The 23,213-nt window shown below is 36.3% G+C and overlaps 4 protein-coding genes across 4 annotated transcripts; 3 read left to right on the top strand and 1 right to left on the bottom strand.

Annotated features, from left to right (window-relative positions):
- Positions 1-1,014: 1,014 nt before the first annotated feature.
- On the top strand, positions 1,015-3,198 carry LOC132161588 (RNA-binding (RRM/RBD/RNP motifs) family protein). Its single transcript, XM_059571742.1, has 3 exons — positions 1,015-1,226; positions 2,556-2,624; positions 2,718-3,198. Exons 1-3 carry the CDS (start codon positions 1,100-1,102, stop codon positions 2,951-2,953), a joined length of 432 nt encoding a protein of 143 aa, XP_059427725.1. The 5' UTR covers positions 1,015-1,099; the 3' UTR covers positions 2,954-3,198.
- Positions 3,199-5,815: 2,617 nt separating this feature from the next.
- Positions 5,816-13,089, top strand: LOC132162128 (arginine biosynthesis protein ArgJ family). The gene is made up of 17 exons (XM_059572387.2): positions 5,816-6,163; positions 6,265-6,396; positions 6,591-6,714; positions 6,897-6,970; positions 7,632-7,676; positions 7,959-8,009; positions 8,111-8,179; positions 8,350-8,408; positions 8,637-8,706; positions 9,195-9,275; positions 9,359-9,445; positions 10,431-10,553; positions 10,984-11,046; positions 11,408-11,485; positions 11,564-11,709; positions 12,224-12,294; positions 12,756-13,089. The coding sequence occupies exons 1-17, from the start codon at positions 6,101-6,103 to the stop codon at positions 12,836-12,838; spliced, it is 1,419 nt and encodes a 472-aa protein (XP_059428370.2). The 5' UTR covers positions 5,816-6,100; the 3' UTR covers positions 12,839-13,089.
- Positions 13,090-13,751: 662 nt separating this feature from the next.
- Positions 13,752-16,022, bottom strand: LOC132161738 (uncharacterized). The gene is made up of 3 exons (XM_059571921.2): positions 15,824-16,022; positions 14,752-15,081; positions 13,752-14,306 (listed from the first exon to the last, which is right to left on the bottom strand). The coding sequence occupies exons 2-3, from the start codon at positions 15,064-15,066 to the stop codon at positions 13,935-13,937; spliced, it is 687 nt and encodes a 228-aa protein (XP_059427904.2). The 5' UTR covers positions 15,067-15,081; positions 15,824-16,022; the 3' UTR covers positions 13,752-13,934.
- A 2,821-nt stretch (positions 16,023-18,843) lies between these two features.
- Positions 18,844-19,949, top strand: LOC132191635 (histone H2A). Its single transcript, XM_059606724.2, has 2 exons — positions 18,844-19,151; positions 19,497-19,949. The coding sequence occupies exons 1-2, from the start codon at positions 18,942-18,944 to the stop codon at positions 19,737-19,739; spliced, it is 453 nt and encodes a 150-aa protein (XP_059462707.1). The 5' UTR covers positions 18,844-18,941; the 3' UTR covers positions 19,740-19,949.
- The last annotated feature ends 3,264 nt before the right edge of the window (positions 19,950-23,213 follow it).

Here is a 23,213-nt window from a genome sequence, read left to right as displayed (position 1 = left end):
CAGTTTTTTTTATTTTTTATTTTTAAGCAATACCAAGGGAATTGAGAAGGGGAGAAATGGCAGTATGAGCTGAATAGGAGAATAATTTTTAAGTAGGACTCACAAAGATGATTGAAAGATGATCTTACGATGTATAAGAACTCATTTCATCTCCCACTCTTTAGGGGGATGTGGGACATGCCCCTTTTTTTTTTTTAATTTTTTTTTAATTTTGAACGCAATATAAGGAGAATTGGAAAAGAAAAAAATGACACTAGAGTTAAATAAGAGAGAATGATTCTTAGGTAAGACTTATAAAAGTACTTCATTTAAAGATAATTGCTGACTGAAAGAGGCCTCCATAGTACTTAAAGACTCATTCGTCTCCCGCTTTTTGGTTGATGTGAGACAAGTCCATTTTTTTCTATAAGTATTTTGGTGGCTTCAAATACTAAAAAAACACCTTCAAAAACGTTCATCAACAATTTTTAGTACATGAGTTAATGTATTTTTAAATAATAATAATAATAATTTGATATAAAGTTGAAAACTGTTTTTGTGTTTTTATAAATATTTTGGATTGTTTGTTTATGGTTTTATTTTATGAACATAATTAAAAATATATATATATATATATAAAAAAAAACTTTGAACTAACACGTTAATTTTTCTGTCTTACCTTTGTTTTGGGGTATTCTTAATTTTAACCTTACCCACTCGTGCTGAATCCATCAAATTAAAACCAAAAAAAAAAAAAAGAAAAGAAAAGAAAGGAGAAAAAAGAAAGAAAGTGAGTTTAGATGAGGTGTCTAAACTATTAAAATCCTTAATTTGTCCATCAAATCTTTATCCACTATAAAACCCTTCGATCTTACCGATGACGTCCAGGATAGAGAAAGAGAGAACATCAGCGGTTCACAACAAAATTAATCACACCCCGCCGTTGGATATACTTTATTGCACATTCTACACCATAGTCGCGCTTCTACCATATCATTTCGTTACTGGAAGATTTTTATTTTCGTTTAAAATTTTATTGTCTTTTTTTGAGGGGTTTACTAGGGTTTTTGCCAATCCTCTAAACCCCTAATCACCTGAGCACCGGTTTCGACCATTTGCAATGGCCTTCGTCTCTAACATTCGACGCATTCTTGGCGGTTCTTCCTCTGCGTCCTCGATTCTTCAATCGCAGCTCGTTTCAATTCGCTGCAACACAACTCTCACTTCCCCAAAGCTCTTTATCAGCGGTACGTCTCATTCAGTTTCCCATTTTCGTGTGTGTCTGATTGTCCTCCGTTTGGTTCCCGATAAAATTTTAGGAAAATGATGCGAGTTCGCATTGATTTTCCGTTGGTAATTTTGGGTTATCCATTTTTGTATATAACAAAATGAATAAGAATCATAGAACAATTTTCGAGTTCCTTTTTTCACTTTGTCTCATCAATCAATGGGAGTTTCTGGGCTTTTTCTGTCTCTTTTTGCAGTTATTATGGCGCATCCTTTGCTATTAATCTATCTGTATGTGATTTTATGAAAAGAAAGTGAGGTGGTAATTGGGTGACACTTTCTGGTAGAAATTCTTAAGCTTGTGGCGTGGCAGTCAAATAGACTGGTGGACCGTGTTAATGTGCTTGTTTTGTTCTGTAAAGGATTCTTATATTGTTTTCTGATCCTGATTTTTCCTTGGTTCTGTAACTTCTGAAATCAGTATCTTTTAGATCATTATTTTGGTTGAAGAGCTGTAATGAAAGTGAATTAAACTGTTCTTTTGTAATTGGGTGTCTAGAATTGAAAGTGGGTTGATTTATTTTGAGCTGTTGATCTATTAGAGACTTAAGAATAGTTTATTTGATTTTGTTGTCAACTTGCCTATATTACATTGCTGACTATGTGCCGATTAAAATGCTCCTTGATCTGTGTTTCAATGAAGGTAAACCAACGTAGACTGAAGTTATGACATTGTTAGTGGATCTTTTTCACCTTTTAGAGTGATGCTCATAAGATGTATGTTGCTGAAGGATATGTTACTAGAAGGAATATATATGTGGGTAAAACAAGTGGAAGGCTTCAGAGTTATTTACCTGATTATGTTTGCAGGTGCTTAGATCTCATATTACCATCTGTTTCTCTGTCACTTGAATGTAGAACCTGGTTAATTGCTGTAGGAAATATTATTTTATCTTTGATAAGGTGTAGATTATAGCAACACTAGCCCTAAAAAGCACTGTTATGGCTATTGGATTCTGTGCACATGGGACGTACAGTTACTATTTCCTTTTCAGTTCATTTGATTACATTGTCGTGGAGGTAGCTATGTAACTAACCTAATTTCTTATGTTATTAAAACCAATGTAAACTTCTATAATGGCATATTGGCATTGATGCTTATGGAATAGTTACTGGATGGTAGTAGCAGTTGCTATGCAAATTTTTAATTGCCTGATTGTCTTTCAAGGCTGAACAAAACACGCTGAAGATAATAGGTGTCTACCTACCGACTATATGTGATTTTGCATTTTATGTGCTGAATTCTTATTTCAAGCATGACTGTCTCTCATCTTTACTTGATGAAATAGGTCTTTCCCGATTAACAACAGATGAAAAGCTTAAAGAGGCATTTTCTCCTTTTGGCCAGATTGTTGATGGTAAAGGCAAACATAATTTGGTTATAATATTTCCTTCTCATATCCTTCCTTAGACTACTTCCATTTTGACATACTGGCTTAATGATACTGCAGCAAAGATCGTAACTGATAGAGCCACTGGAAGATCAAAGGGGTTTGGGTTCGTTACATATGCATCCATAGAAGAAGCTGATAAGGCTAGAGAAGGAATGTATGCCAAGATGTTGGATGGATGGGTTATTTTTGTCGACCCTGCCAAACCGAGGGAGACTAGACCTCCACCTCAACAACAGCAAGAGCCTTCTGAAACAGGTTTCAGAACAAACAAGACCATTGGATGGTGTGGATAAATGCATTAGAAGCTGTGGTCGTATCTCATTGGGATTGAAGCATTCTTTAGGCTATACTATTCCTACCCATCATTTAACTAATTTGCATGTTGGATTGGTGAAAATGGAACACTATTGGGTTAACTATTGGAAAAAATGAAACCTACTGACCTTCGTTACTTCAATTCATTGTCGGCCTAATTGCTGTTGGGCTTTGTTGTTTTTATTGTGCTATAATTCTGATCATGTGGTGAGGAACTGGTTATGACTGCTTCTCTCATGCTTCCATTCTCTTTGTTGTTTATTCTAATGCTTCCTTGGAGGATTCCTACTTTCTCAACTTAATCCATTTCTTTCTACATAAAATAATTTCAGCGAAATCATTTTTCAAAAAAAAAAATGATTTCAGCTAACAATATGTTTTGGCATTTTGTTTGTACAGAAAATCAACAGCGGAGAATAAACTGTGAAAAGAGTGCGGGTGAGAAGGAGGTTTGAAATGTAAGTTGAAAAAGAAAAGCTCAAACTCAAAAAATGATTTACAAAAATTAAAACGCGGCTTAAAAGAAGTTTTCTTAGTCAACCAAAAATGTCTTCGGTTTGACCAAGATTTTTGATCGTACTAGACACCATAAAATACGGAAAGCTTTTTTCATAAAAAGTTTTATGGCGAATATAATAAATGAATAACAATTGGATGTCTATTGACACATCAAGTCCTTTTACCTTGAAAATTTTCTTAAGATCAAAGATATCTTAGTTCGCACTCATCAAGATATCAACCTTTATGAAGGAATATAATTTCAAAGTAGACAAATCTCATCAATCACGAAGAATGATATATTGAAAATATTGAATGGGAAATCACCAAGCAAGTGATTTTTCAAACTTGGTCGACCAATTCTTTTCTTCGAAGTCCATATCTTTCGATTAGCTAGTTCAAGTCAGAGTAAAGCGTGTGTAAATTGACATTAGGGAACTTGGTTTTAAGCACCAAGAAACATGTAGAATATTCATTATATAATTGATTTCATTATTAAAAAAACTTTGTAATTGTTTTTTGTCTTCATCAATATTTTCAAAAAACTATATTATTTTAGAGAGAATATGTTTCTTCCCGTTTGTCTGGTTCTTTCTGTTGAAGGGCTTGTAGAGGCGACACTGGCGAAGGCTTCATACGTGAATCCATATGCACTACTTTCCAGAATCAGCCACGTTTGCATGCCATTGGAATTTGGAAGGACACTATTTCGTTGTTGCGGAGATTTCCAAGTGAAAAAGCGACACAAGCGATTGGTGGCTTTGACGATTCTTTCCTTTCTTTTATTATAAGCCGACCATAATTTCCTTTAAGAATAACGGGATCTTGTCTAAACCTTAATCTTATCTAATTGGTTTTCTAATATATTACCACAGGGAAGGTTGTAACTCGAATTTTAGATGTGGGGGCGAAATTAAAAAGATAAAAATTTGATTTTAAAAGAATTTTATGAGTATTTTAAAAATAAAAATTAAAAATTGAAGAACATATTTAGGGCCTGTTTTAGTGTATGCTTAAAGAGCTTAAAAGTGCGTTTAACACTCAAAAAGTTCATTCAAAGGAAAAAGTACCCGTTTGGTAAAAAAAAATTGAAAGCACTTTTAAAAGTCTAAAAAACCTTAAAATGATCAAAATATACTTTTGGCAAAAGCTTAAAAATGAAGTTTTTGCCAAAAAAATAATATATTTTTGGGCTTAAAAACTCTATTTTTCAAATACAATCGCAAATATGCTTTTAGGCTCAAATTTCCACCCCTGACCACATGCAACAAAAAAAGCTTTTGACGAGACTATTTGCATATGAGCTCAATTATTTTTTAAAAGAGTATTGTTAGGAGTACTGTAATGTTTACTTCTCTTACAAATAAACACCGCCGTTTATAGAGCACTTATCACATTAATTACGAAAATATGAATTGTTACATGATAGTTTTCAAGCTGATATGATAGCGTACATGATACTTACTTTGTCAATCACAAAAGTGTAACATGTCATATACATTTGTAAGAAAATTATAATAGGGTTAAATACTCCATATTTCCTAGAGTTTTTCAACTTTATTTTTTTTCTCCTGTGGTTTCATTTTTATCACAGGAGGTCCTTATAATTTTGATAAGTGATCAAATTAGTCCATCCGTTAGTTGGCCGTTAGGACTGACACGTGGACTAATCAGACGTTGACACGTGGTACATATTTTTTTAAAAAATAATAATAAAAAAATGTATATATATTTTTTAAATTAAAAAAAAAATGTATTTGAAAAAAAAAAAAAAAAGGAAAAAAAATTGGGGGTGGCTTGGCCATTTGGGGGTGGCCGAGCCACCCCCATCCGGCCGGATGGGGGTGGCTCGGCCACCCCCTGGGGTGATTGGGGGTGGTTTTGGCCACCCCCATCCGGCCAAATGCCACCCCCAATTTTTTTTCCTTTTTTTTTTTTTTTTTTTAATTTTAATTTTTTTTAAAAAATACATTTTTTAAATTTTTTTTAAAAAAAAATTAAAAAAATGTGTCACGTGTCGACATCTTATTGATCCACGTGTCAGTCCTAACGGTCAACTAACGGATGGACTAATTTGTTCACTTATCAAAATCACAGGAACCTCCTGTAATAAAAATAAAATCATAAAAAAAAAAATAAAGTTGAAAAATCCTAGAGGGTATGAAGTATTTAACCTATTATAATAAAATGTGACATAATATTTTACAAACCCACATAATATTTTATATAATATTTATCACGCCCACCATTAAAATATAAAATATAATTCGTGATTTTTTTTTTAAAAAAAGTTTATAGGAAAAATTATAGCAGGAGAAGAGAAACGAAGAGACACTCTCCGGTCTCCATCGATGTACTGTATAATATATCCCGCTCAGAAAAGCCAACGTCTTTTCCACAGGCCAATAGTCACCTCCATTAGCACTCTCTTTCTCTTTGGTTCTTACATTATTGAGAATTTTTATATCCTTCGTTGGACATATTTTATTCTTCCTTTAACGCGTGCTTAAAACGCTTACAAGACCTTCGCTGCTGCCGCCCACCGCCACTGAAGCCTTAAAAACCCACACCCCTATAAAACCCTAAAACCATCGCTAGCAAATCTAAAGCTTTTGCAGTCGCAGAAAATGTATCAACTTGCTGCTGCTCACTACATTTCAATCGATTTGCCAGCGCTGAGTGGGCCGAAGGTCAGGATTGTAATATCAGCCTCTCAACGCTCCGTTTGGTCGCTGAGGCCTGAGGAAAAAAAGTCAACACATTGATTCGTTTTCCTTCATTGTTTCTGCAGATTTGGACCCCGTTTGGTTCGTCGTCTCGGAGAGAATTCAAAGTTCGTGTCGTTTCCATGGCTGCTGCAAATGAGGCCTCGAGTTACATTCCTAAGGCTCCGATTGTCCTTCCCGAAGGGCCGTGGAAGCAGGTGATCAGTTTTTGAACTACTTTTTTATCACAAAACTTGCATTTTTAGTACTTTTTTTTTTTTTGAAAGTGCTTTTTTGAAATAAGTTGATCAAAAAGGTTTAACTCTACTTTTTGATGGCATTTTACTGGTCGGATGATATGCTTCAATGTGAATTAGTCTATCATCGCTGCTAATTAATTTGAGGATTGTAGATTCCTGGGGGAGTCACTGCCGCGGAGGGATTCAAAGCCGCCGGAATGTACGGAGGTTTGCGTGCTAAAGGCGAGAAACCCGACCTTGCGCTTGTCACTTGTGATGAGGAAGCCATATCTGCAGGTTAGCTAGCTTTTATTTTGCTCAGGGAATTTCGGTGCAATTATTTATATGCTTTTTAAATAATTGTATTGCATATGGTTTAAGGGTTTTCTTTTTGAGTTGTGTGCATTCATAACAAGTTTGTCTCTTTGAAATTTTAATTGAGGAAAGGACTTGATTTTGTGTCAATGTTTTATTTACAGGGGCGTTTACTACGAATGTTGTTGCAGCTGCTCCGGTGTTGTACTGCAAAAAGGCATTAGATGTTTCAAAAACGGTATGCTAAAGTATCATGTAAAGCTCCTTTTTGTGTCAATTATGAAGCAGTAAACAGAAGGATGAGCTTGTAGTTTGAGCATCAATTTTAGACACTAGTTAGTATTTTTTTCCAAGCCGTTTGTCAAACATGGTTGATTTTACTTTATGTTGAAGTGCGTGCATTGAAGGTAACTTAGATCAAAGCCATCAATTGTTGGTCACCTCGTTTAAGCACATCAGAAGACTGGCCATCACTTTTCCTTATTTTCAGTGGATTGTATATTGGGTAATGCAGATAGGCTGGGCATGAGTACAAGGAGCTAATTGCATCGTATTGAAATACAATAATTCATAATGATAATGATGATGGTGATAGTATCTGTTTTTGGGGTTGAATTGTTCTGTGTCATTTCAATAATGGAAAGCATGACTTAGGAAAAATGTATCTTACCCTACATATTTGTTATGTTAACGAGAACTATATAGAAATGCTTTGTTATTTCCCCTCCAACCGCTACCTTGAACATCTGCTGTATCATGTACTCACTCCTATTCAATGCATAGTTTGCCATAATATGGCCAATAAATGTATATATATATTCTTGGTCATAGTTCAGATTCTTTATTATGTTTTCAGTTTCTCATCTATCTGCTAATGACTCAATTCTGCCACTTGTCAGGCACGTGCAGTGTTAATAAATGCTGGCCAAGCCAATGCAGCAACGGTAAGATGTCTGACTAGCTAGATGTTTTTGTTGTTTTGCTTGTGCTTTTTGTCTAGATGCTGTGTAGTGTCAGTCTAAATGTAATAGGCCATCAAAGAACATGCTTGCTTCTTTTCTTCTTTGTCTGAGGCAATGTCCATCCAAAGACTTTGAATATCTTTGAGTCACGCACTTGATGTGCTGTTATTGTGAGAGCTATTTATCAAAAGGGAAAAAAGAAAGTGCTGTTGCTGTGAGTGGGAACCAAGTTATGTGGCTAAATGACCTTGCGATGATGTCCAGGGTGATGCAGGATATCAGGATGTGATAGAATGTGCCAACGCAGTTGCTGAGGTATGCTGCTTTCAGGGTTTTAAACACCTCATTTTCATCGGTGTGGTTCTACAGGTTTGATTTGTGCTCACTTATCTGACTAAGAATGTTTATTGTTGCAGCTACTTCAAATGAGGCCAGAGGAAGTGTTAATTGAATCCACTGGTGTAATTGGCCGAAGAATAAAGAAGGTAACTTGGGTGACCTTATGTATTTTATACTGATTACATTGATGTGCACCTTGCCTTCTCGAATACAATGAGCTGAAAGGGGTTGCAGTATATTTGTTTTGTCAGGTAATCAATATGCCTTGTTGCATTTAATGTTTTATATATAATCTATACTTTTATTGCTTATGCAGGAGGCACTTTTGAATTCACTTCCAAAACTAGTTAATTCGCTGTCATCATCAACTGAAGGGTAATGCTTGTATTTGTCATCTTAGTTTGTGTAATGACGTTAATCCATGTTTATGACTCACTTGTACATGTTTTTCCTTTCAGATCTTCTATATCACATTTATTCTGTAATTTATTCTCGTTTATTATTGAAATATGTATCAGCTCCAAATAATTTCATTCATAGGTTATTTTGTCTCCTATATCCTGTTTGTTTAAACATTCTTGAATCTTATCAGCCGGTTTGCAGGGCAGATTCTGCAGCAGTGGCAATTACAACTACTGACCTTGTTAGCAAGAGTGTAGCACTTGAGTCTAAGGTGTGCAAGACTTGTTTCCTTTTTCGATTTGCATTGATATACACGTTACTTTGACAAACCAATTATAATCAGTATGCATATGTTAAGTTGGTAATTGTGCTACTCTCTTGGATGGGACATTGATATGGATACTGGATCATTGACCCAAACAGGAGCAGCTCTTATATTGCTTGCTTGATTTCTAGAGCCAATTCAGTGACTCCACGAAGTTTTGATAAGGACAATATCTAATGTTACTGTTAAATGGTTTGTTTCAACAGTTGCTGTATTCTAATATCGTTACTTGTTAACACTAAGTAAAGAGCAGTAACAAGTTAGAATTGTTCCAATTCCTTTGTAGAAAATTCTTGTTGGATGTAAAAAATAGTTTTATCTCAACTCCATATGACTTGAACCCCAGGGAGTTAGGATTCTTCAAATTGACTACTCTTGGAAATTAACTTCCCAGCAAAGAGACATGCCCATATAAACGTTGGTAAATTCCTCAGGTAGGAGGGAGAAGAGTAAGGCTTGGGGGCATGGCAAAAGGTTCTGGAATGATCCACCCAAATATGGCTACCCTGCTTGGGGTATGTCTCTCTACATGGATCTCTTGCAATTTTTGTGGGAAGCATACATTCTATTCCATTCCTTGATAATTTATGTGTGCCAGGTAATAACAACTGATGCCCTGGTTGCAAGTGATGTTTGGAGAAAGATGGTGCAGACTGCTGTAAACAGAAGTTTCAACCAGATAACTGTATGGAATATCTTTTCCTTACTAGTGGTTTCAATATATTGCTGTCTCAAAAATTGCATAGTGGATTTGGTTGAGCTTTGAATCTCCAATAATACACTCTGTACGGGGTCTATCATTTCTGATTTCTGCCACCTTCTCTCTTACATGGAAAACTTCCTTTAATTTAGGTTTTATAAGTAACTCTCTCTCTTTTGTCTCTTGCATGTTTGTCCATCACCTGTGTATGCAGTTAATCCACACTAGAGAGTTAACTTTTATACCTATTTTGCCAAGTCCTAATTTTTGTTATTTTTGCCTATCAGTGATGAACTTTACAGCTTATTGGCCCGCTTGCTGTTTACACTGCCAATCTTTGACCTGCACATCCTGTATCTATTATTTCATATCAGTACATATCTACTGATCATGCATGTATTATTACGGTTTATGTTTTGTATGACGTTTCGCTGTAAATGTTCTTGAGATCAGTAACTTTTATAACTCTACTAACTACACTTCCAAACAGCCAAAGTTTTCTTTCACCACTGTAGAAATTTCTCATACCTCCAAAAGAGGGCTTATTTCTTTTTGCCGAAATAATTAGCATCAAAATAGGTTTGTGCTTCCAATACATTGAGTGAACAGCCCTTGGCCCATCCATAATGATAGACTTATTATATGAGATCTTTGAAGGTCTGATTATTGGGTATCCAGTGTTTGGGCTTGGTTCAGGTGAAGGTATCCCAACTGTGGTAGTCAGCTCATCACTAGCTATAGATAGAATGGTGGGTCGGTCTCTTTGACGTCATACCTGTGTATACATAACCTAATTTTTTTTATCATATAAACATGCATACAAATGGGTATTCCTTGTGTTCTATGAACTTTGTGTCATCTTTGACAAGTATGCTCGATGATGAGAAAATAGGCATGCAAGTTTTCCTTTTTGACATAGTGTGATTAATCCCGCCTCTTATAATCAGTTGGTTGATATTTGGTGCAACAGGTAGATGGAGATACTAGTACTAATGATACTGTTATTGCTTTGGCTAGTGGGTTATCTGGATCAACCAGGATAGCTTCTATAAACAGTTATGAGGCAATGCAACTCCAAGAATGCCTTGATGTGGTAAGTTTAGCTGCCATTAAACAATTCACTCGCTTATAAAAATCCATAGAAATTAGATCGCTTCACCTTGATAAATACCCATTTTCCTCAACACTGGCCCCAACTCCTTTTCATTGTATGCCGTTGTTGCCACCCCAACCGAAAAAATAACTCCATTTATTTACACCTCCTGATTTAACATTATGTTAAGCGGTGTTCTTTGTTTGGTTTTCTGTTTTTGTTAAAATTACAAAGATCATAAATATTTGGTGACCATTGTTTTGTTTTTTGTTTTAAATTCCTACTGCTCAAATTAGTTTCTAGGATTTTGCCCTGCTTTCAAAAGTTTGCCCAAGAGGAGCCTTAAGCATTCGGAGACCTCAGATTTTGTAGTTTTAAACCAGGTCTTGGGTTCAATGTATTCATAGTTCAATCAATTTCAATTTTTCAGGTAATGCAAGGTCTTGCCAAATCAGTAGCTTGGGATGGAGAAGGAGCAACATGCCTAATAGAGGTCTGTATCTAATGTTAAGTTTATCTGTACTTGCGAGCCAAATTTGATGCTGTACATTTGCTCCACTCTGTAAAATTGGGCATCCAATGATAACCTACCAAACCTACTCGTGGCTGAATAATAACTAGTAGTGGGTATGAACACAAATATGTGCTATGAACAAATCTCTTAAGAGGATCAATGTGAGAGGAAAGTCTATGAACCATTATGATTTGTTCACAGAGAATGAGAGAGTAGAAATTTCAAGCTTATCTTTTTGACTTGTATATAATTTCAAACTCAGCAATTTGCTGTGATTTCGGAGAAAAGTGACTGGCCTATACTCCGAAATCTTCCAGTTAATTCTACGTTGGGTGTGTAGGTGACTGTGACAGGTGCAGACAGTGAGGCTGATGCAGCAAAGATTGCACGCTCAGTGGCATCTTCTTCACTTGTCAAGGTATAATTTTTGAACTTGACCATTCTTTTGATACATCATTTTAGCTAAGTCTTATCTACTCACAGTTTTGTTAATCAGGCTGCTGTATACGGAAGAGACCCAAATTGGGGACGTATTGCTTGTGCTGCTGGCTATGCAGGGATTTCTTTCCATCAAAACAAACTTAGAGTATTGCTAGGCGACATCCTGCTCATGGATGCTGGGGAACCACAACCGTTTGATGGGTAAGTACAAGCCTTGAATTTAACTTGCATGTATTTCTTCTTCTCCTCGTTTAAGTTCCTGCAGCATTGATGCTCCCTGACCCTCAAACCACTTTTGCTGTCTAAAACCACGAGTGTAGTATGCATCTATTATATTTGATGCTCTGTGGACGTAGATCATACATTATCTTCTTCGTTCTTTTCTTTTTGGAAGAAAGACCCGGGGGGATGCTGGTACCTGTCACAGCTTGGGGTGCCATCTTTTATTTGAAGAAATTCTGTATGATGTTTTTTGGTTGCTTTTTCTGTTGACAAAAAATGTAATTAGTCTTGCCATCCATCATTGTTTGAGTTTGGATAGCCACAAAATGAGTAGCCACCATCCAAATTCCAGTACAAGTGCTTTTTTCTATTTTCTGTTTTCCAAGCGAGTTAAAAATTGCAGCATGGATGCATGCACGTTGCATGTGCACTTTTACCTTTTTAGCATGTCACTTTCTGTTACAATCTCATGAGCAACTGGAGATGTTTTCAGGGTGGCAGCAAGTAACTATCTGAAGAAGGCTGGCGAGACCCATGGTACAGTTGGAATTGATCTATCAGTCGGTAAGCTTCTGAAGTGCATATACTACTTTGCTCTCTGTTGATAGTCAATCCAAAACTAAATTACCGATGTTCACTAATGTTAGCTAATTAAGGAATTGCACTCCCCTAGAGAGGTTGGAACCCACATAATTTCGCAATAAATTGTCTGACCTTTGTTGACAAAATGAATACTAGTTCAGTTTATTTGTCCATTGCTCTAAATCCTTAGGAATTGGGTTCTGGGTGACGCTCACCTCCCTGCTCATGCTTGCTTGGTTGTTAAACTATGTGCTATAGCACTTAATGGGCTAGGGTTCCTGAATTCTCCTCTAAAATAACAATTCTTTTTGAAAGAATGGAAATCAATGTGTTAGCTTATATGGTCTTAAAGTGGAAATCAACTCATGGCCATCCTACATAACTGTATTGTACATCCTTCGACATATATCTTGTTTGACTTGCCTCGTCTCTTCTTCCAACAGGTGACGGTTCGGGAAGCGGGCAAGCATGGGGCTGCGATCTAAGTTATGATTATGTCAAAATAAACGCAGAATACACATCATAGAAGAATCCTTGTTGCGGCACCACAATATTTCTGGCCACTTCATAAGTCCCTTAAGACGATTAAACCCTTTTATCACATTTTGTGCTTTGGTCTAATATACTATCCTTGTGGCGACAAGGTTAGCATGTGTGTTTTCTATAGAAATAAGCGCTTTAAGCAAATCTGCGAAATCTGCATAGAGTTTTTCTGCAATAAACACAAGATGTTCCTTTTTTATTTTTATTATTGAGCAACACAGATGTTATCCCTTACGAAGGTTTCTTTAAAGAGAAATATTTTTTGCAAATCAGCCATTGGATTTGTAAGATCCAACATGTGAGTTTCTACAAATTCAATAGTTGATTTGCAAAAACAATGAACTGCAGATGGACCAAAAGTGCAAGATAGCATATCTCTTAGCACAAATGTACAAATTTTGTATATGCAGTTTTGCATGTGTATGTTGCATTTCTGTTGTACTGACATGAATTATCGTTGTCTAGTCAACAATTGCAAATAAAATATGGGAGCCCTGGATACAGCAACTCATTCATATTAAGTTGGCAACTCATCATTACTCTTTTTTCCACTTCCAAACAGCCCAATAACCCTTAAATCTACTATTCTATCCCAACAATAAACTGATCCAAATCTCATATCAACAAGCTACAAAGTGATAACACAATTTCTGTCCCTCGGTTCCTCTGCAAATTCAACCCATGGTTTCGGAACAAAATCAACTTACCTACCACTGTCCACTGACATAACACAAAAGAGAGAATTGGAAGGCCAGGCCCGGGCAAAGGCAGCAAATAGTTGGAAACAAAAGGTATCCATCATCACACGATTAAGCACTAGGCAGGCCTCTTTCATTACAAACTAGACATAGATATAATTCTACTGGCTGCACAAACTAAAAATCATTGCTGATATGTACAAGGCATAAAAAGTCATATATTTTCACCATGTTATAATCGTCATCAACACACCGTCAACAAAATTTTGCTCGTACAATCCAAAGTTCTTAGACAATTAAAACCGAACAATACCAATAAGGCAAACACTTATTTATCTACACACCTGAGACAAAGAACAAGATATTGAACGAAATGTTGGCTCACAAAGCTTCTGCAGTTGAGAAGTGCACCTCAGCGCATGATTTTCTACGGAAGCTACTACCACAGTAGGCGTTAGAGCTGCCAACTTCAAAATTCCCAAATCCATCCGAGCTCTTAGCAGCTTTGCGATATTGTTTCTTGTCTTTGCCACTGCCCCTTTGTGAAGAGTTACCCTTTTGTCCTTTCTTCCCATTTTTCCTTTCATTTTTCTTGTTCTTAGACTTCTGAGAGCTCTTGCTTTTAACTGAGTGTGAGACCGATGTAGGCATTGGATCATACACATCAGGAGCCCACTTCACTGTCAGTTTCTCCTGCACAACCCCCTGTTTCTCTCGGCTACCTTTCATGGCAGATACAAGCTTCAAAGGAGTCTGTGAGATAGAAAAATATAAGGCCTAAAGTAGAAAAAGAAAGTCTATACAATGAAACCTAGGGAAGCTAAAAGATTATGCACAGCCAGTTTGATACATCCAAAAATGTATCTTACAGTGAATTCTGCCATGTCTTAAATTAATATTTGAGAGCCATCGCTAAAAAAATCCGGCCAAAGTAAGAAGGCAGCAAGGAATATTGGGTTAAAAAACTGAAAGAGCTTGCATGCACACATACATATGCACAAACAGGCTTACAACAGAATAGGCGGTGCAGGACGAGGGGCACTTACAAAGACACCCACAACAGAAAAACCTGCAGTCTTTTAATAGTTCATACTTTTAACTATCAAAGGCGGAGTATCCTACAAATATAGTAAAGTGAGTAACTTCTTAAGAGGTGTAAAAAATTAAACAATGAGCTTTACCAATGATGAGAACTTACAGGCAAAGATATTGATCGCGAGTAGGCTTGATCCTTAGATTCCTCAGAGAGGGGTCCCTGTGATACTGCTTCAGATTCAATATCTTCCTCATCCGAGGAAGAACTCGCAGGCCGCATTGTATTTGGTTGTGGAAAGGTTACACACTTGTTTAAGCACTTGTTAGAGGAAGTTGTCTGGGATATTTTATCCTGTTCGCATAAGTCTTCCTCCTCCTGCCCATCAGATGCAGATTCCGTCTCTTGAGCATCTTGGGTATTCAATGACTTATTAAGAGCCTCTCCAAGGACATCAACATCAGAAGGTTGAACCTCCATCGACAAAATCAGATTCTACAAGAAAAAGAGACAACACAGATATTTGACAGATCCAATTATATTGATATTCAATCTAGTAAGCACAAATCACTGAAGTAATATATTTAAGACATACCCTATTCCCATAAATGTAACAAACACATAAACCTCAAATCTCAGAAGAATTTCCAGTACAAGAGTTAAAGTTTCAAATTGTGTTCTTAAATGAAAAAAAAAAAAAAAAAAAAAAAAAAAATTAGAAAAATTATGCATGCGGATGGAAGAAAACAAAAACTTGTAATTCACAATACCAAAATAAAATTATTCAAACAACTGAAAATATCAAAATACTCCAAACAAACTTATCCGGGCCACAAGGCACACATCATTTCCAAAAGAATTTTAATATCTAATGTGCCAGAGAAAAGTAATAGCAATTATTAAAATTTATAATGTTTTCTTGAGGGGACAAAAAAACTTAACGCGGGTTCAAAATCAGATGATCCACCAGTAATATTAGAGGCAACATTCACATCTTACTCCCAATTTTCCGTTTTCAACTTATTAGCTCTCCCCAAAAAAGGCACAATAGTAAAGCTAACTAGATGCGTTCAAATGCAAACATAAAACAACATCCTCAGAGCTAAAACATGAAGATCACCATCGGCGCTCAACGAAGCCAAAGAATTGGTCTTAACAGAAATGACAGATAAACCCTAGACGGACAAGCAATTAGATATTAAATCGAAATTCACTGAAATTAATAAACAAAAAGTACCTTATACCAGAAGCTATGACAACCTCGGAAGGAGTACTTAGCGTTTACCAAACAGCCGCAAACTTTCTCAACCTCTTTCGATTTCCGATTTCTCAACAAACCCAGTTTTGATCTCGTACGGGCCGCTCGCGAAACGAGAAGAACCCAGAAAAAAATCACGAAAAAACAGAAACTACGAAACAAAAAAAGAACCTAATGTTAACTAAGATTACCACGCCGATCACCTTTTTCAAGACGTTTCAGACGATTAAAAGACGATCCACCATTGAAGGAAGTCAAGGAAGGAGCCAAAGGGCGCAGAAAGAGGTCAACGGGTACCGCAGGCATATTTCCTATGCTCTCCGAAACCCTAAGCAAAACCCCTGAATACGTTAGCCACGGTACCGACTGATCGGACACGATGATCGATTTTGGTGATGGAGGATTTGGATAACGGAAGGTAAAGAGAGGATTAGGGTCTCAAGTGAGTCAGCGAGTTAGGAGTCGATCCATGGCACGTGACGACTCGGTCAGACAGGAGGGTTGTTTGTTGCGTGCAAGGAAATGAGGATTGGATCGGAGGGAGACAGATGCGCTGGTTTAAGAAGGTCGGGAGAAAAAGTCAATAGCCAATCAGGGGCGCACACGTTTTCGTCACCGACGATTGGGAGAGGTACAGATATTTTTGGGGGACTTGGGTTGGGCTGGGCTCGCTGGCCGGGGAATAAAAGCTGTCTTCTTTTGAGAGGTAAGTGGGTTAGAGCATTTCTAATGGAGGAGCCATATTTTTATGTAAAATGGCTTCTCAAAACTCATTTTTATCTAGTTTAGCTAAGTTATTTTTAAATGTCTCTACATCCGATTAGTTATATTTCTATCTATTCTCTTAAAATATTATTAAAGCAATAAAAGTTTTGAGAAAAAAAGAACATGTGAGAGGAAAAATAAGAAAAATTTTAGGAAAAAGAGAACATGGAAAGAAAAAGTATGAAAATATTTGGGAAAAAGAGAAAATAGGTGAGAGAAACAGGGAAAAATAAAATAGCTCCCTTGAAAAGTGCTGCTACATTTAGCTTTTTTTTTAACTCTTCCAATCAAATATTCATTTTACATTTTCTTTTGGCTAATCCAATGTAGGAGGTTTTTTAAACATTTGAATAGTTATTTTAGATAAAAGTAACATTTAGCTCTTCCATTTAGAATGCTCTAAGTGGGTTAGAGCATTCTCAATGAATGAGCCATATTTTTATATAAAATAACTTTTTAAAATTAACTTTTATCTAGTTTAGTTGAGTAATTTTTTAATGTCTCTATATCCGATTAGCTATATTTCTATCTATTCTATTAAAATATTATTAAAAGTAAAAAAAGTTTTAAGAAAAATAGAACATGTGAGAGGAAAAATGTAAAAAAATTTGGGAAAAAGAGAAAACAAGTGAGAAACAATGAAAAATAAAATAGCTCATTTGAAAAGTGCTGCTACATTTAGCTTTTTTTTTAGCTCTTCCAATCAAATATCTATTTTACATTTTTTTTTTTGGCTAATTTAATGTAGGAGCTTTTTAAAACATTTGAATAACTATTTTAGATAAAAGTAACATTTAGCTCTTCTATTGAAAATGCTCTTAGATCAAACTGCGGATGTGGTAATAGATTTTTGTCAATTTTTTTAATGGTAGAGATTTATTTATTTATTTGTTTTTTATTTTTTATTTTTTGCTTGTACTTTTTAAATCCCAAGAAATTTTATAAGGTACCTAGGTTCAAAATATTCTTAGCAAGAATTTTTTAACAATACAATGGAAACACCACAACACTATTCTCAAGTGATGGTAAAGTAAATCTTACGTTTGACATTGTGATTTTATAAACAAAAAAAAGTGATTTTAAACCAAATCGTAAAAAATAATTTATTTAAAATTGCGTTTTAAAAAAATTGTGATTTAAAAACGTAAAAAAAATATGTGTTTTTAAATCATAGAGTATGGAGGTGTTTTTTTGAAAGCAGTAATTAAATATAAAATTATCCTTAAAAAAAATCATAAATGTCCCCGAGCTTTCCTCAAATTCTTGGCATTGGGTTTAATGGGCCATGAACAGAAGATCCAAATAAATCCCGATGAATGGTCGAGCTAAGCCTTATATCTACCTGGACATGTGAAGAGAAATGTTATACACACTATTGTATCATTCTCGCTCTCATATTTTTTGAATAAATTACTGTTAAACTTCAAAATTCCATTTTAATTAACGTTAAAAATATATACACTTAAGGCTCGTTTGATTCGCGAAATGCGTATTTTATTAAGAAATTGAATAGTTATTACTGAGAATAAAGGAGAACGAGATGAAATAGTTATTCATGTTCCGTAGTTCAGAAACAACATGTATACTTAAAAACTGGAATTGAATCAAAATTACCAAAAATCTAATATTATTATTATTTTCAATTCATAAATAAATAAATAAAGTAAGTGACTGCGATCCCCCTGAAACAAATATGAGGTGGTTGTGGCCACCCCAACCACCCTTGAAACTCTTTTGGGATGGTCGTGACCCACCCCAAGGGTGTTGGAGGTGACCACGACTACCTCAAAAGAGTTTTCGGGGTAACACAATCATCTCTAAAGCAAATCTAGAATGATCACACTACCCCAAACATAAGTTAGGAACATAAAAGTAAAAATACGCGTAACATTTCTTGAAACAAAGAAAGCGCGTAGGGGTTGGTCGCCACCCCAAACGTGGTTTAGGAATCTATGTCAAATAAAAATACGCGTAACATAATTTTCTTGAAACAAACACAAAGCTCAACACATCCACTTTGAAACATATCCAAGACGACATCGACTGCCTACCCTCCACTCTTTTCAATTCATTTATCCGAACCCATGTCCCCCTCCCATTGGTCCACTCCACGTCTCACGGATCGCCAACATCATCACTTTATAACCGTCGATTACTATACTAATCCAGCGGTCTCCGTCCCTCAATCACAAAGCAGGGTGCTTCCGAACTCTTACCACGCCCGTATTAAAAACCTCACCCACCCAACCTCAACTGGTCGTCCACATTTTTCTTTTTTTCCGTTTGTTTTGCGAGAAAATTTTCCTTCTTTGGACTAAGCTCTTTTTGACTCATGGAAGGTGGAGGAAAGTTGAAGAGAGGTGCCGCAGGGAGGAAGGGCGGTGGTCCCAGGAAGAAACCGGTGACCCGGTCCGTTAAAGCCGGTCTACAGTTCCCAGTTGGACGGATCGGGCGGTACTTGAAGAAAGGCCGGTACGCTCAGCGCGTCGGAACCGGCGCTCCGGTTTACCTCGCCGCCGTGCTCGAGTACCTAGCTGCTGAGGTAGTTTATCCACTCCTTTCTCTGTTGGAATTTTTCGTTGCTTTGACAATTTAGGGTTTCCAGCTGAAATCTTTTTTTTGGAGTTGAACTTCCTGCTTTGTTCTGCTTGGTTTAGTGTTGGAAAAGAGGAACAAAGTAGCATCGTTAGTCTATTGCCTAGTAATTTAGATTTTAAAGCTTATCTTCTATCTTTTGTCGGTTTTCTCGGCAACCAAACAGGTCCTTCGTTTTTATGCTTTTGTAGTTAGTCAATTTAAGTTGTAGTTTTTCAATTACTGTATTCTGAGATAGATCTTGCATTTCTGTAGTCTCAGCAAGTGGTACATTATTTGAAATTTGTTTTAGGTTTTGGAGCTGGCTGGAAATGCTGCAAGAGACAACAAGAAGAACAGGATTATACCAAGGCACGTGTTACTGGCCGTGAGGAACGATGAGGAGCTCGGAAAGCTTCTGGCCGGTGTGACCATTGCGCACGGAGGTGTACTTCCCAACATCAACCCCATCCTTCTGCCCAAGAAGTCTGAAAAGGTGGCAACCAAGGAGCCCAAGTCTCCATCCAAGGCCACCAAGTCTCCTCGGAAAGCTTGAACTTCTCAGAGAAGTATTTGAGCAAAGTATTTGTGTCTCTGTATGTAATTTCCTTTCTGTATGTGGCTTGTAGGGGAAGCTTCATCTTGTTCTTAGGAATTAGGACACCATTGTACCTTTTTTTTTTTTTTTTTTTCCCCATGTACTTTGTAGAACATCCTTTGCTTTTCAATGAATGAAATCGAATTGCAGCCCAGTTTGGAGCTCTCACTTGTTGCTTCAATTCGAGATTGCTGAAGAAGTATGATTCATTTTCCATATCACAATCAATAAATCAAGGGATTGATTGCTAAGAGAAAATCATAAGATTATAATCAATTATGTTGGTATGATGTTCAAATGCAGTAAATTGGTAGTTGATTTTTATGAAACCCTATTATAAAATATGGGTTTAACTGCCAGAAAATGGAAGATATTTAATCCGAAGGTAGGCCAGAAACTCATTTCAATGGAGGCCCAGCCAATACTGGAAGTTAAAAGTGATATGGTAAATGACCCACTTTCCTTAAGAAGCATGGGGATGACAATGGGCATAGTCAAAGTGGAGGAGGAACTTTCCTTAGAATTCGCAATCCGTGTATCTCGTTTTCATCATTAATTGTAGAAAATGATAACCACTAGGAAAAGCCCACGCACAAATTTTGCTGGACTCTCTCTTAAACACTCGTGTTAGTGTTGCTTGAGCGAGATTGGACAGCCGCGACAGACGCCTGATGTCCAGCATTTAAAACCTGATTCTTTCCCCTCTTTTTCCGGCCGCTTGAGCATCCCTTTGTGCGAGACCTCTAGGAATGCCATTCTTCTTCTCCATTTTTTTTTTTTTTTTTTTGTGTGTGCCTCCAAATCATCTCTACCTTTACTCCTTCATCTTCCACCGTGTGTAGTGGTATTTATCCTTTCCTCTTTGTTCATTTTTTTTTGTTTGTTGGGTATAGCTCACAATCTTTAACCATTTCTGGGATTCATGCAAATTTGCTTTGTTTCTGTGCATCAATTGCTTGTGGGTTGTTTCTTTAATTTGTGCCTTACGTATTTAGGTTAATTTTCAAGAGTGTTTGATGAATGCCTCAGTTTTCTTTCAATTTCTTTGATTTTTCTTGTGATGTTTCTTTGTATTTTAATTCGGTTATGCATTTTAGGTGTTACCATGTCATTCCATTTAGGTCTAAGGTGATTTTCCTTGGATTTTAAAATTTTGGTTTAGGTTCTTAGGCCTCGGTTTTACCTCATATGTTATGTGTTTCTCTATTTCTTATGGGTGTGATTTTGTTATGTGTATGGCTCAAATTAACGATGCCTTGACGTGTTTGTGCCTGTCCTGCCTCTTCTGCTCCTGCAACTAGCCGTTTCAAGATGATAGGCTCAAGAACTTTTTGAGACTAATTTTTCCACAGGCTCTCTTCTTATGGAGCGTGAGATTCGCATTGCTGAGCTTCAAGGTACATCAATTCCCCATATCTTTTAATCTCTATAATAGTTATCTTTGACTACTGGTTTTCCTCAGCCTTCTATGGAATTAGTTCGTGAGTTTTATAGCTTGAGGACAATTTCTTTTAGATTCACCATTTCACTCATCTTCTATTTGTGGATTACCTATTGTTAAGTAGTCACCTTATCCATATTCTTCTGAAATTGCACCTGATAAAGATTTTATAATTTATATTTTTCATGAGTATCATTCTAAATGGCATCACTCTATACCCAATGCCCAGCCTTTGCCATTCACTGCCGAGAATCTAACTCTCTGTAGAATTATCTGCTCAAATCAGTATTCTATTAGGAGTTGGTAGGGCTTACATGCCTTATGCATTAATTACTGGAGTCCCCATAGGCCATTGATATAGTTAGTCATTTTTCAGAGTAATCATTATGTGTTTTAGTCTTCAAACAATTGAGTTGGTCTCCCTTTTCCTTGCTTGATTACTTGATTTCCCTTAGCTTAAAATCGTCTGGATCAGATGGAGTAAGACATCCGTGCTATCCATGACTGGCAGGATGCTGATGGAGCTGATCATTTATGTTGTACTTTCCCTTCGTCATTGGGGATTAAAAGGGGGAGTAGTATATATTGTGATATGTGGATATGGATAATTTTTTGTTATGGATATATGTGATCTTCTGCTATTGCTGTTTAATGATAAATTTTCATCAAAGTTATATGTTGCCTACACCTTTATGTGTTTGTGAATGTATCAGGGCACAGGTTCATTTTATTCAACCATTCAGATGTTTGTGTTTCATGGTTTTAGGGTTTTATGTAATTTGGAGTAGTCGTGTTTCGTTGGTATGATAGGATTAGCTTCAATTGCATTTTGTGGTATTTTAATGTTTTGTCACGAAATTGTCAAAAGGGGAGATTCTTACGTTTTTGTATTTGTGTAGGCAAATCCAACTCTCAAAACATGGGTCCTTTGGGTTGTAATTTATAGTAGTTGAGTTAGGGTTGAGTTTGGTTCAAGACTTGCCCTTTATGAAGACTCGCTCAACTATCTCTTGATCTACGCTTGAGTAAGGAAGTTATGCAATGCTCGCAATGTCATTTGATCCCCACTCGATTCATGCTCGAGTGAACAAGTTCCAAGCCCAAACATAAATGTTGCTCGACCCCTCACACTATAGTCACTTGAGCAAGCCCAAATAGAAACTTCCTCAACTCTCGCTCGAGCAAGTTTGCAGGAATTTTAATCCTATTTTAGATAGGATTCCTTGTTTAACCCAAATTGTTACCCTACCTATAAATACCATACTTTACACGATTTTTAATTATTTAGAGGTTATCGAGAGGAAACCTGAAATCCCTTAAGAGAGAAAGCCTAAACCTTCCCTAAGCTTAAACTTCTCTACTTCTCTTCTTATTACAAAACTACTATGAAATCCTTAATCGTTTTTTTTTTCTAGTGTTGGTAAACGGCTGATGAGTTCATTAGAGCAACTTGAGTTCTATAGATTAAACAAGTTCGTTCGCAGCAAGTTGCTGTAGAAAAAGGCTAGAGTCCACTTTAGAGTAGAGATTGAGTGCGCCACTCATGGAATTACAAGTCATGCTTTGAATCTACAAAGTTTTTTTTTTTTTTTTTAATCAAATGCGGGAAAAGGTTACAAGGGTAATCTACAAAGTTTTGTAAGTACTTAAACAGGTTGTAATAATTTTCTTCTACAATGGAATTTGCTTGTGGATGAGTGCCCTCGGAGTGGTTTCCATTTCGTAAACAAAATTCATGTGTGTTATCTTTTGATTTCCTGCACTTCTATTGTGGATTTTTGTTGATTGATATTGCGTGGTGTTTGTCTCTTTTAATTTTAATTGGTAAAATTTGTTTTTAGAACACCTATTCACCACCCTCTAGGTGTGTTAATTGGATCTAAACTGTTTTTCAATATGGTATATATATATATATATATTCTTACCATATTGAAAAATAATTTGATTCTTAAACGGTTAGCTACAGAGATTTAAACAAAATGAGTTGTATT

This window comes from Corylus avellana, chromosome 10 (genome assembly GCF_965113065.1).
Source record: "Corylus avellana chromosome 10, dhCorAvel1.hap1.2, whole genome shotgun sequence".
In the NCBI taxonomy this organism is placed as follows: domain Eukaryota; kingdom Viridiplantae; phylum Streptophyta; class Magnoliopsida; order Fagales; family Betulaceae; genus Corylus; species Corylus avellana.
Note: the sequence above shows the minus strand (reverse complement) of the source record. Positions and strands in the feature narration are given on the sequence as shown.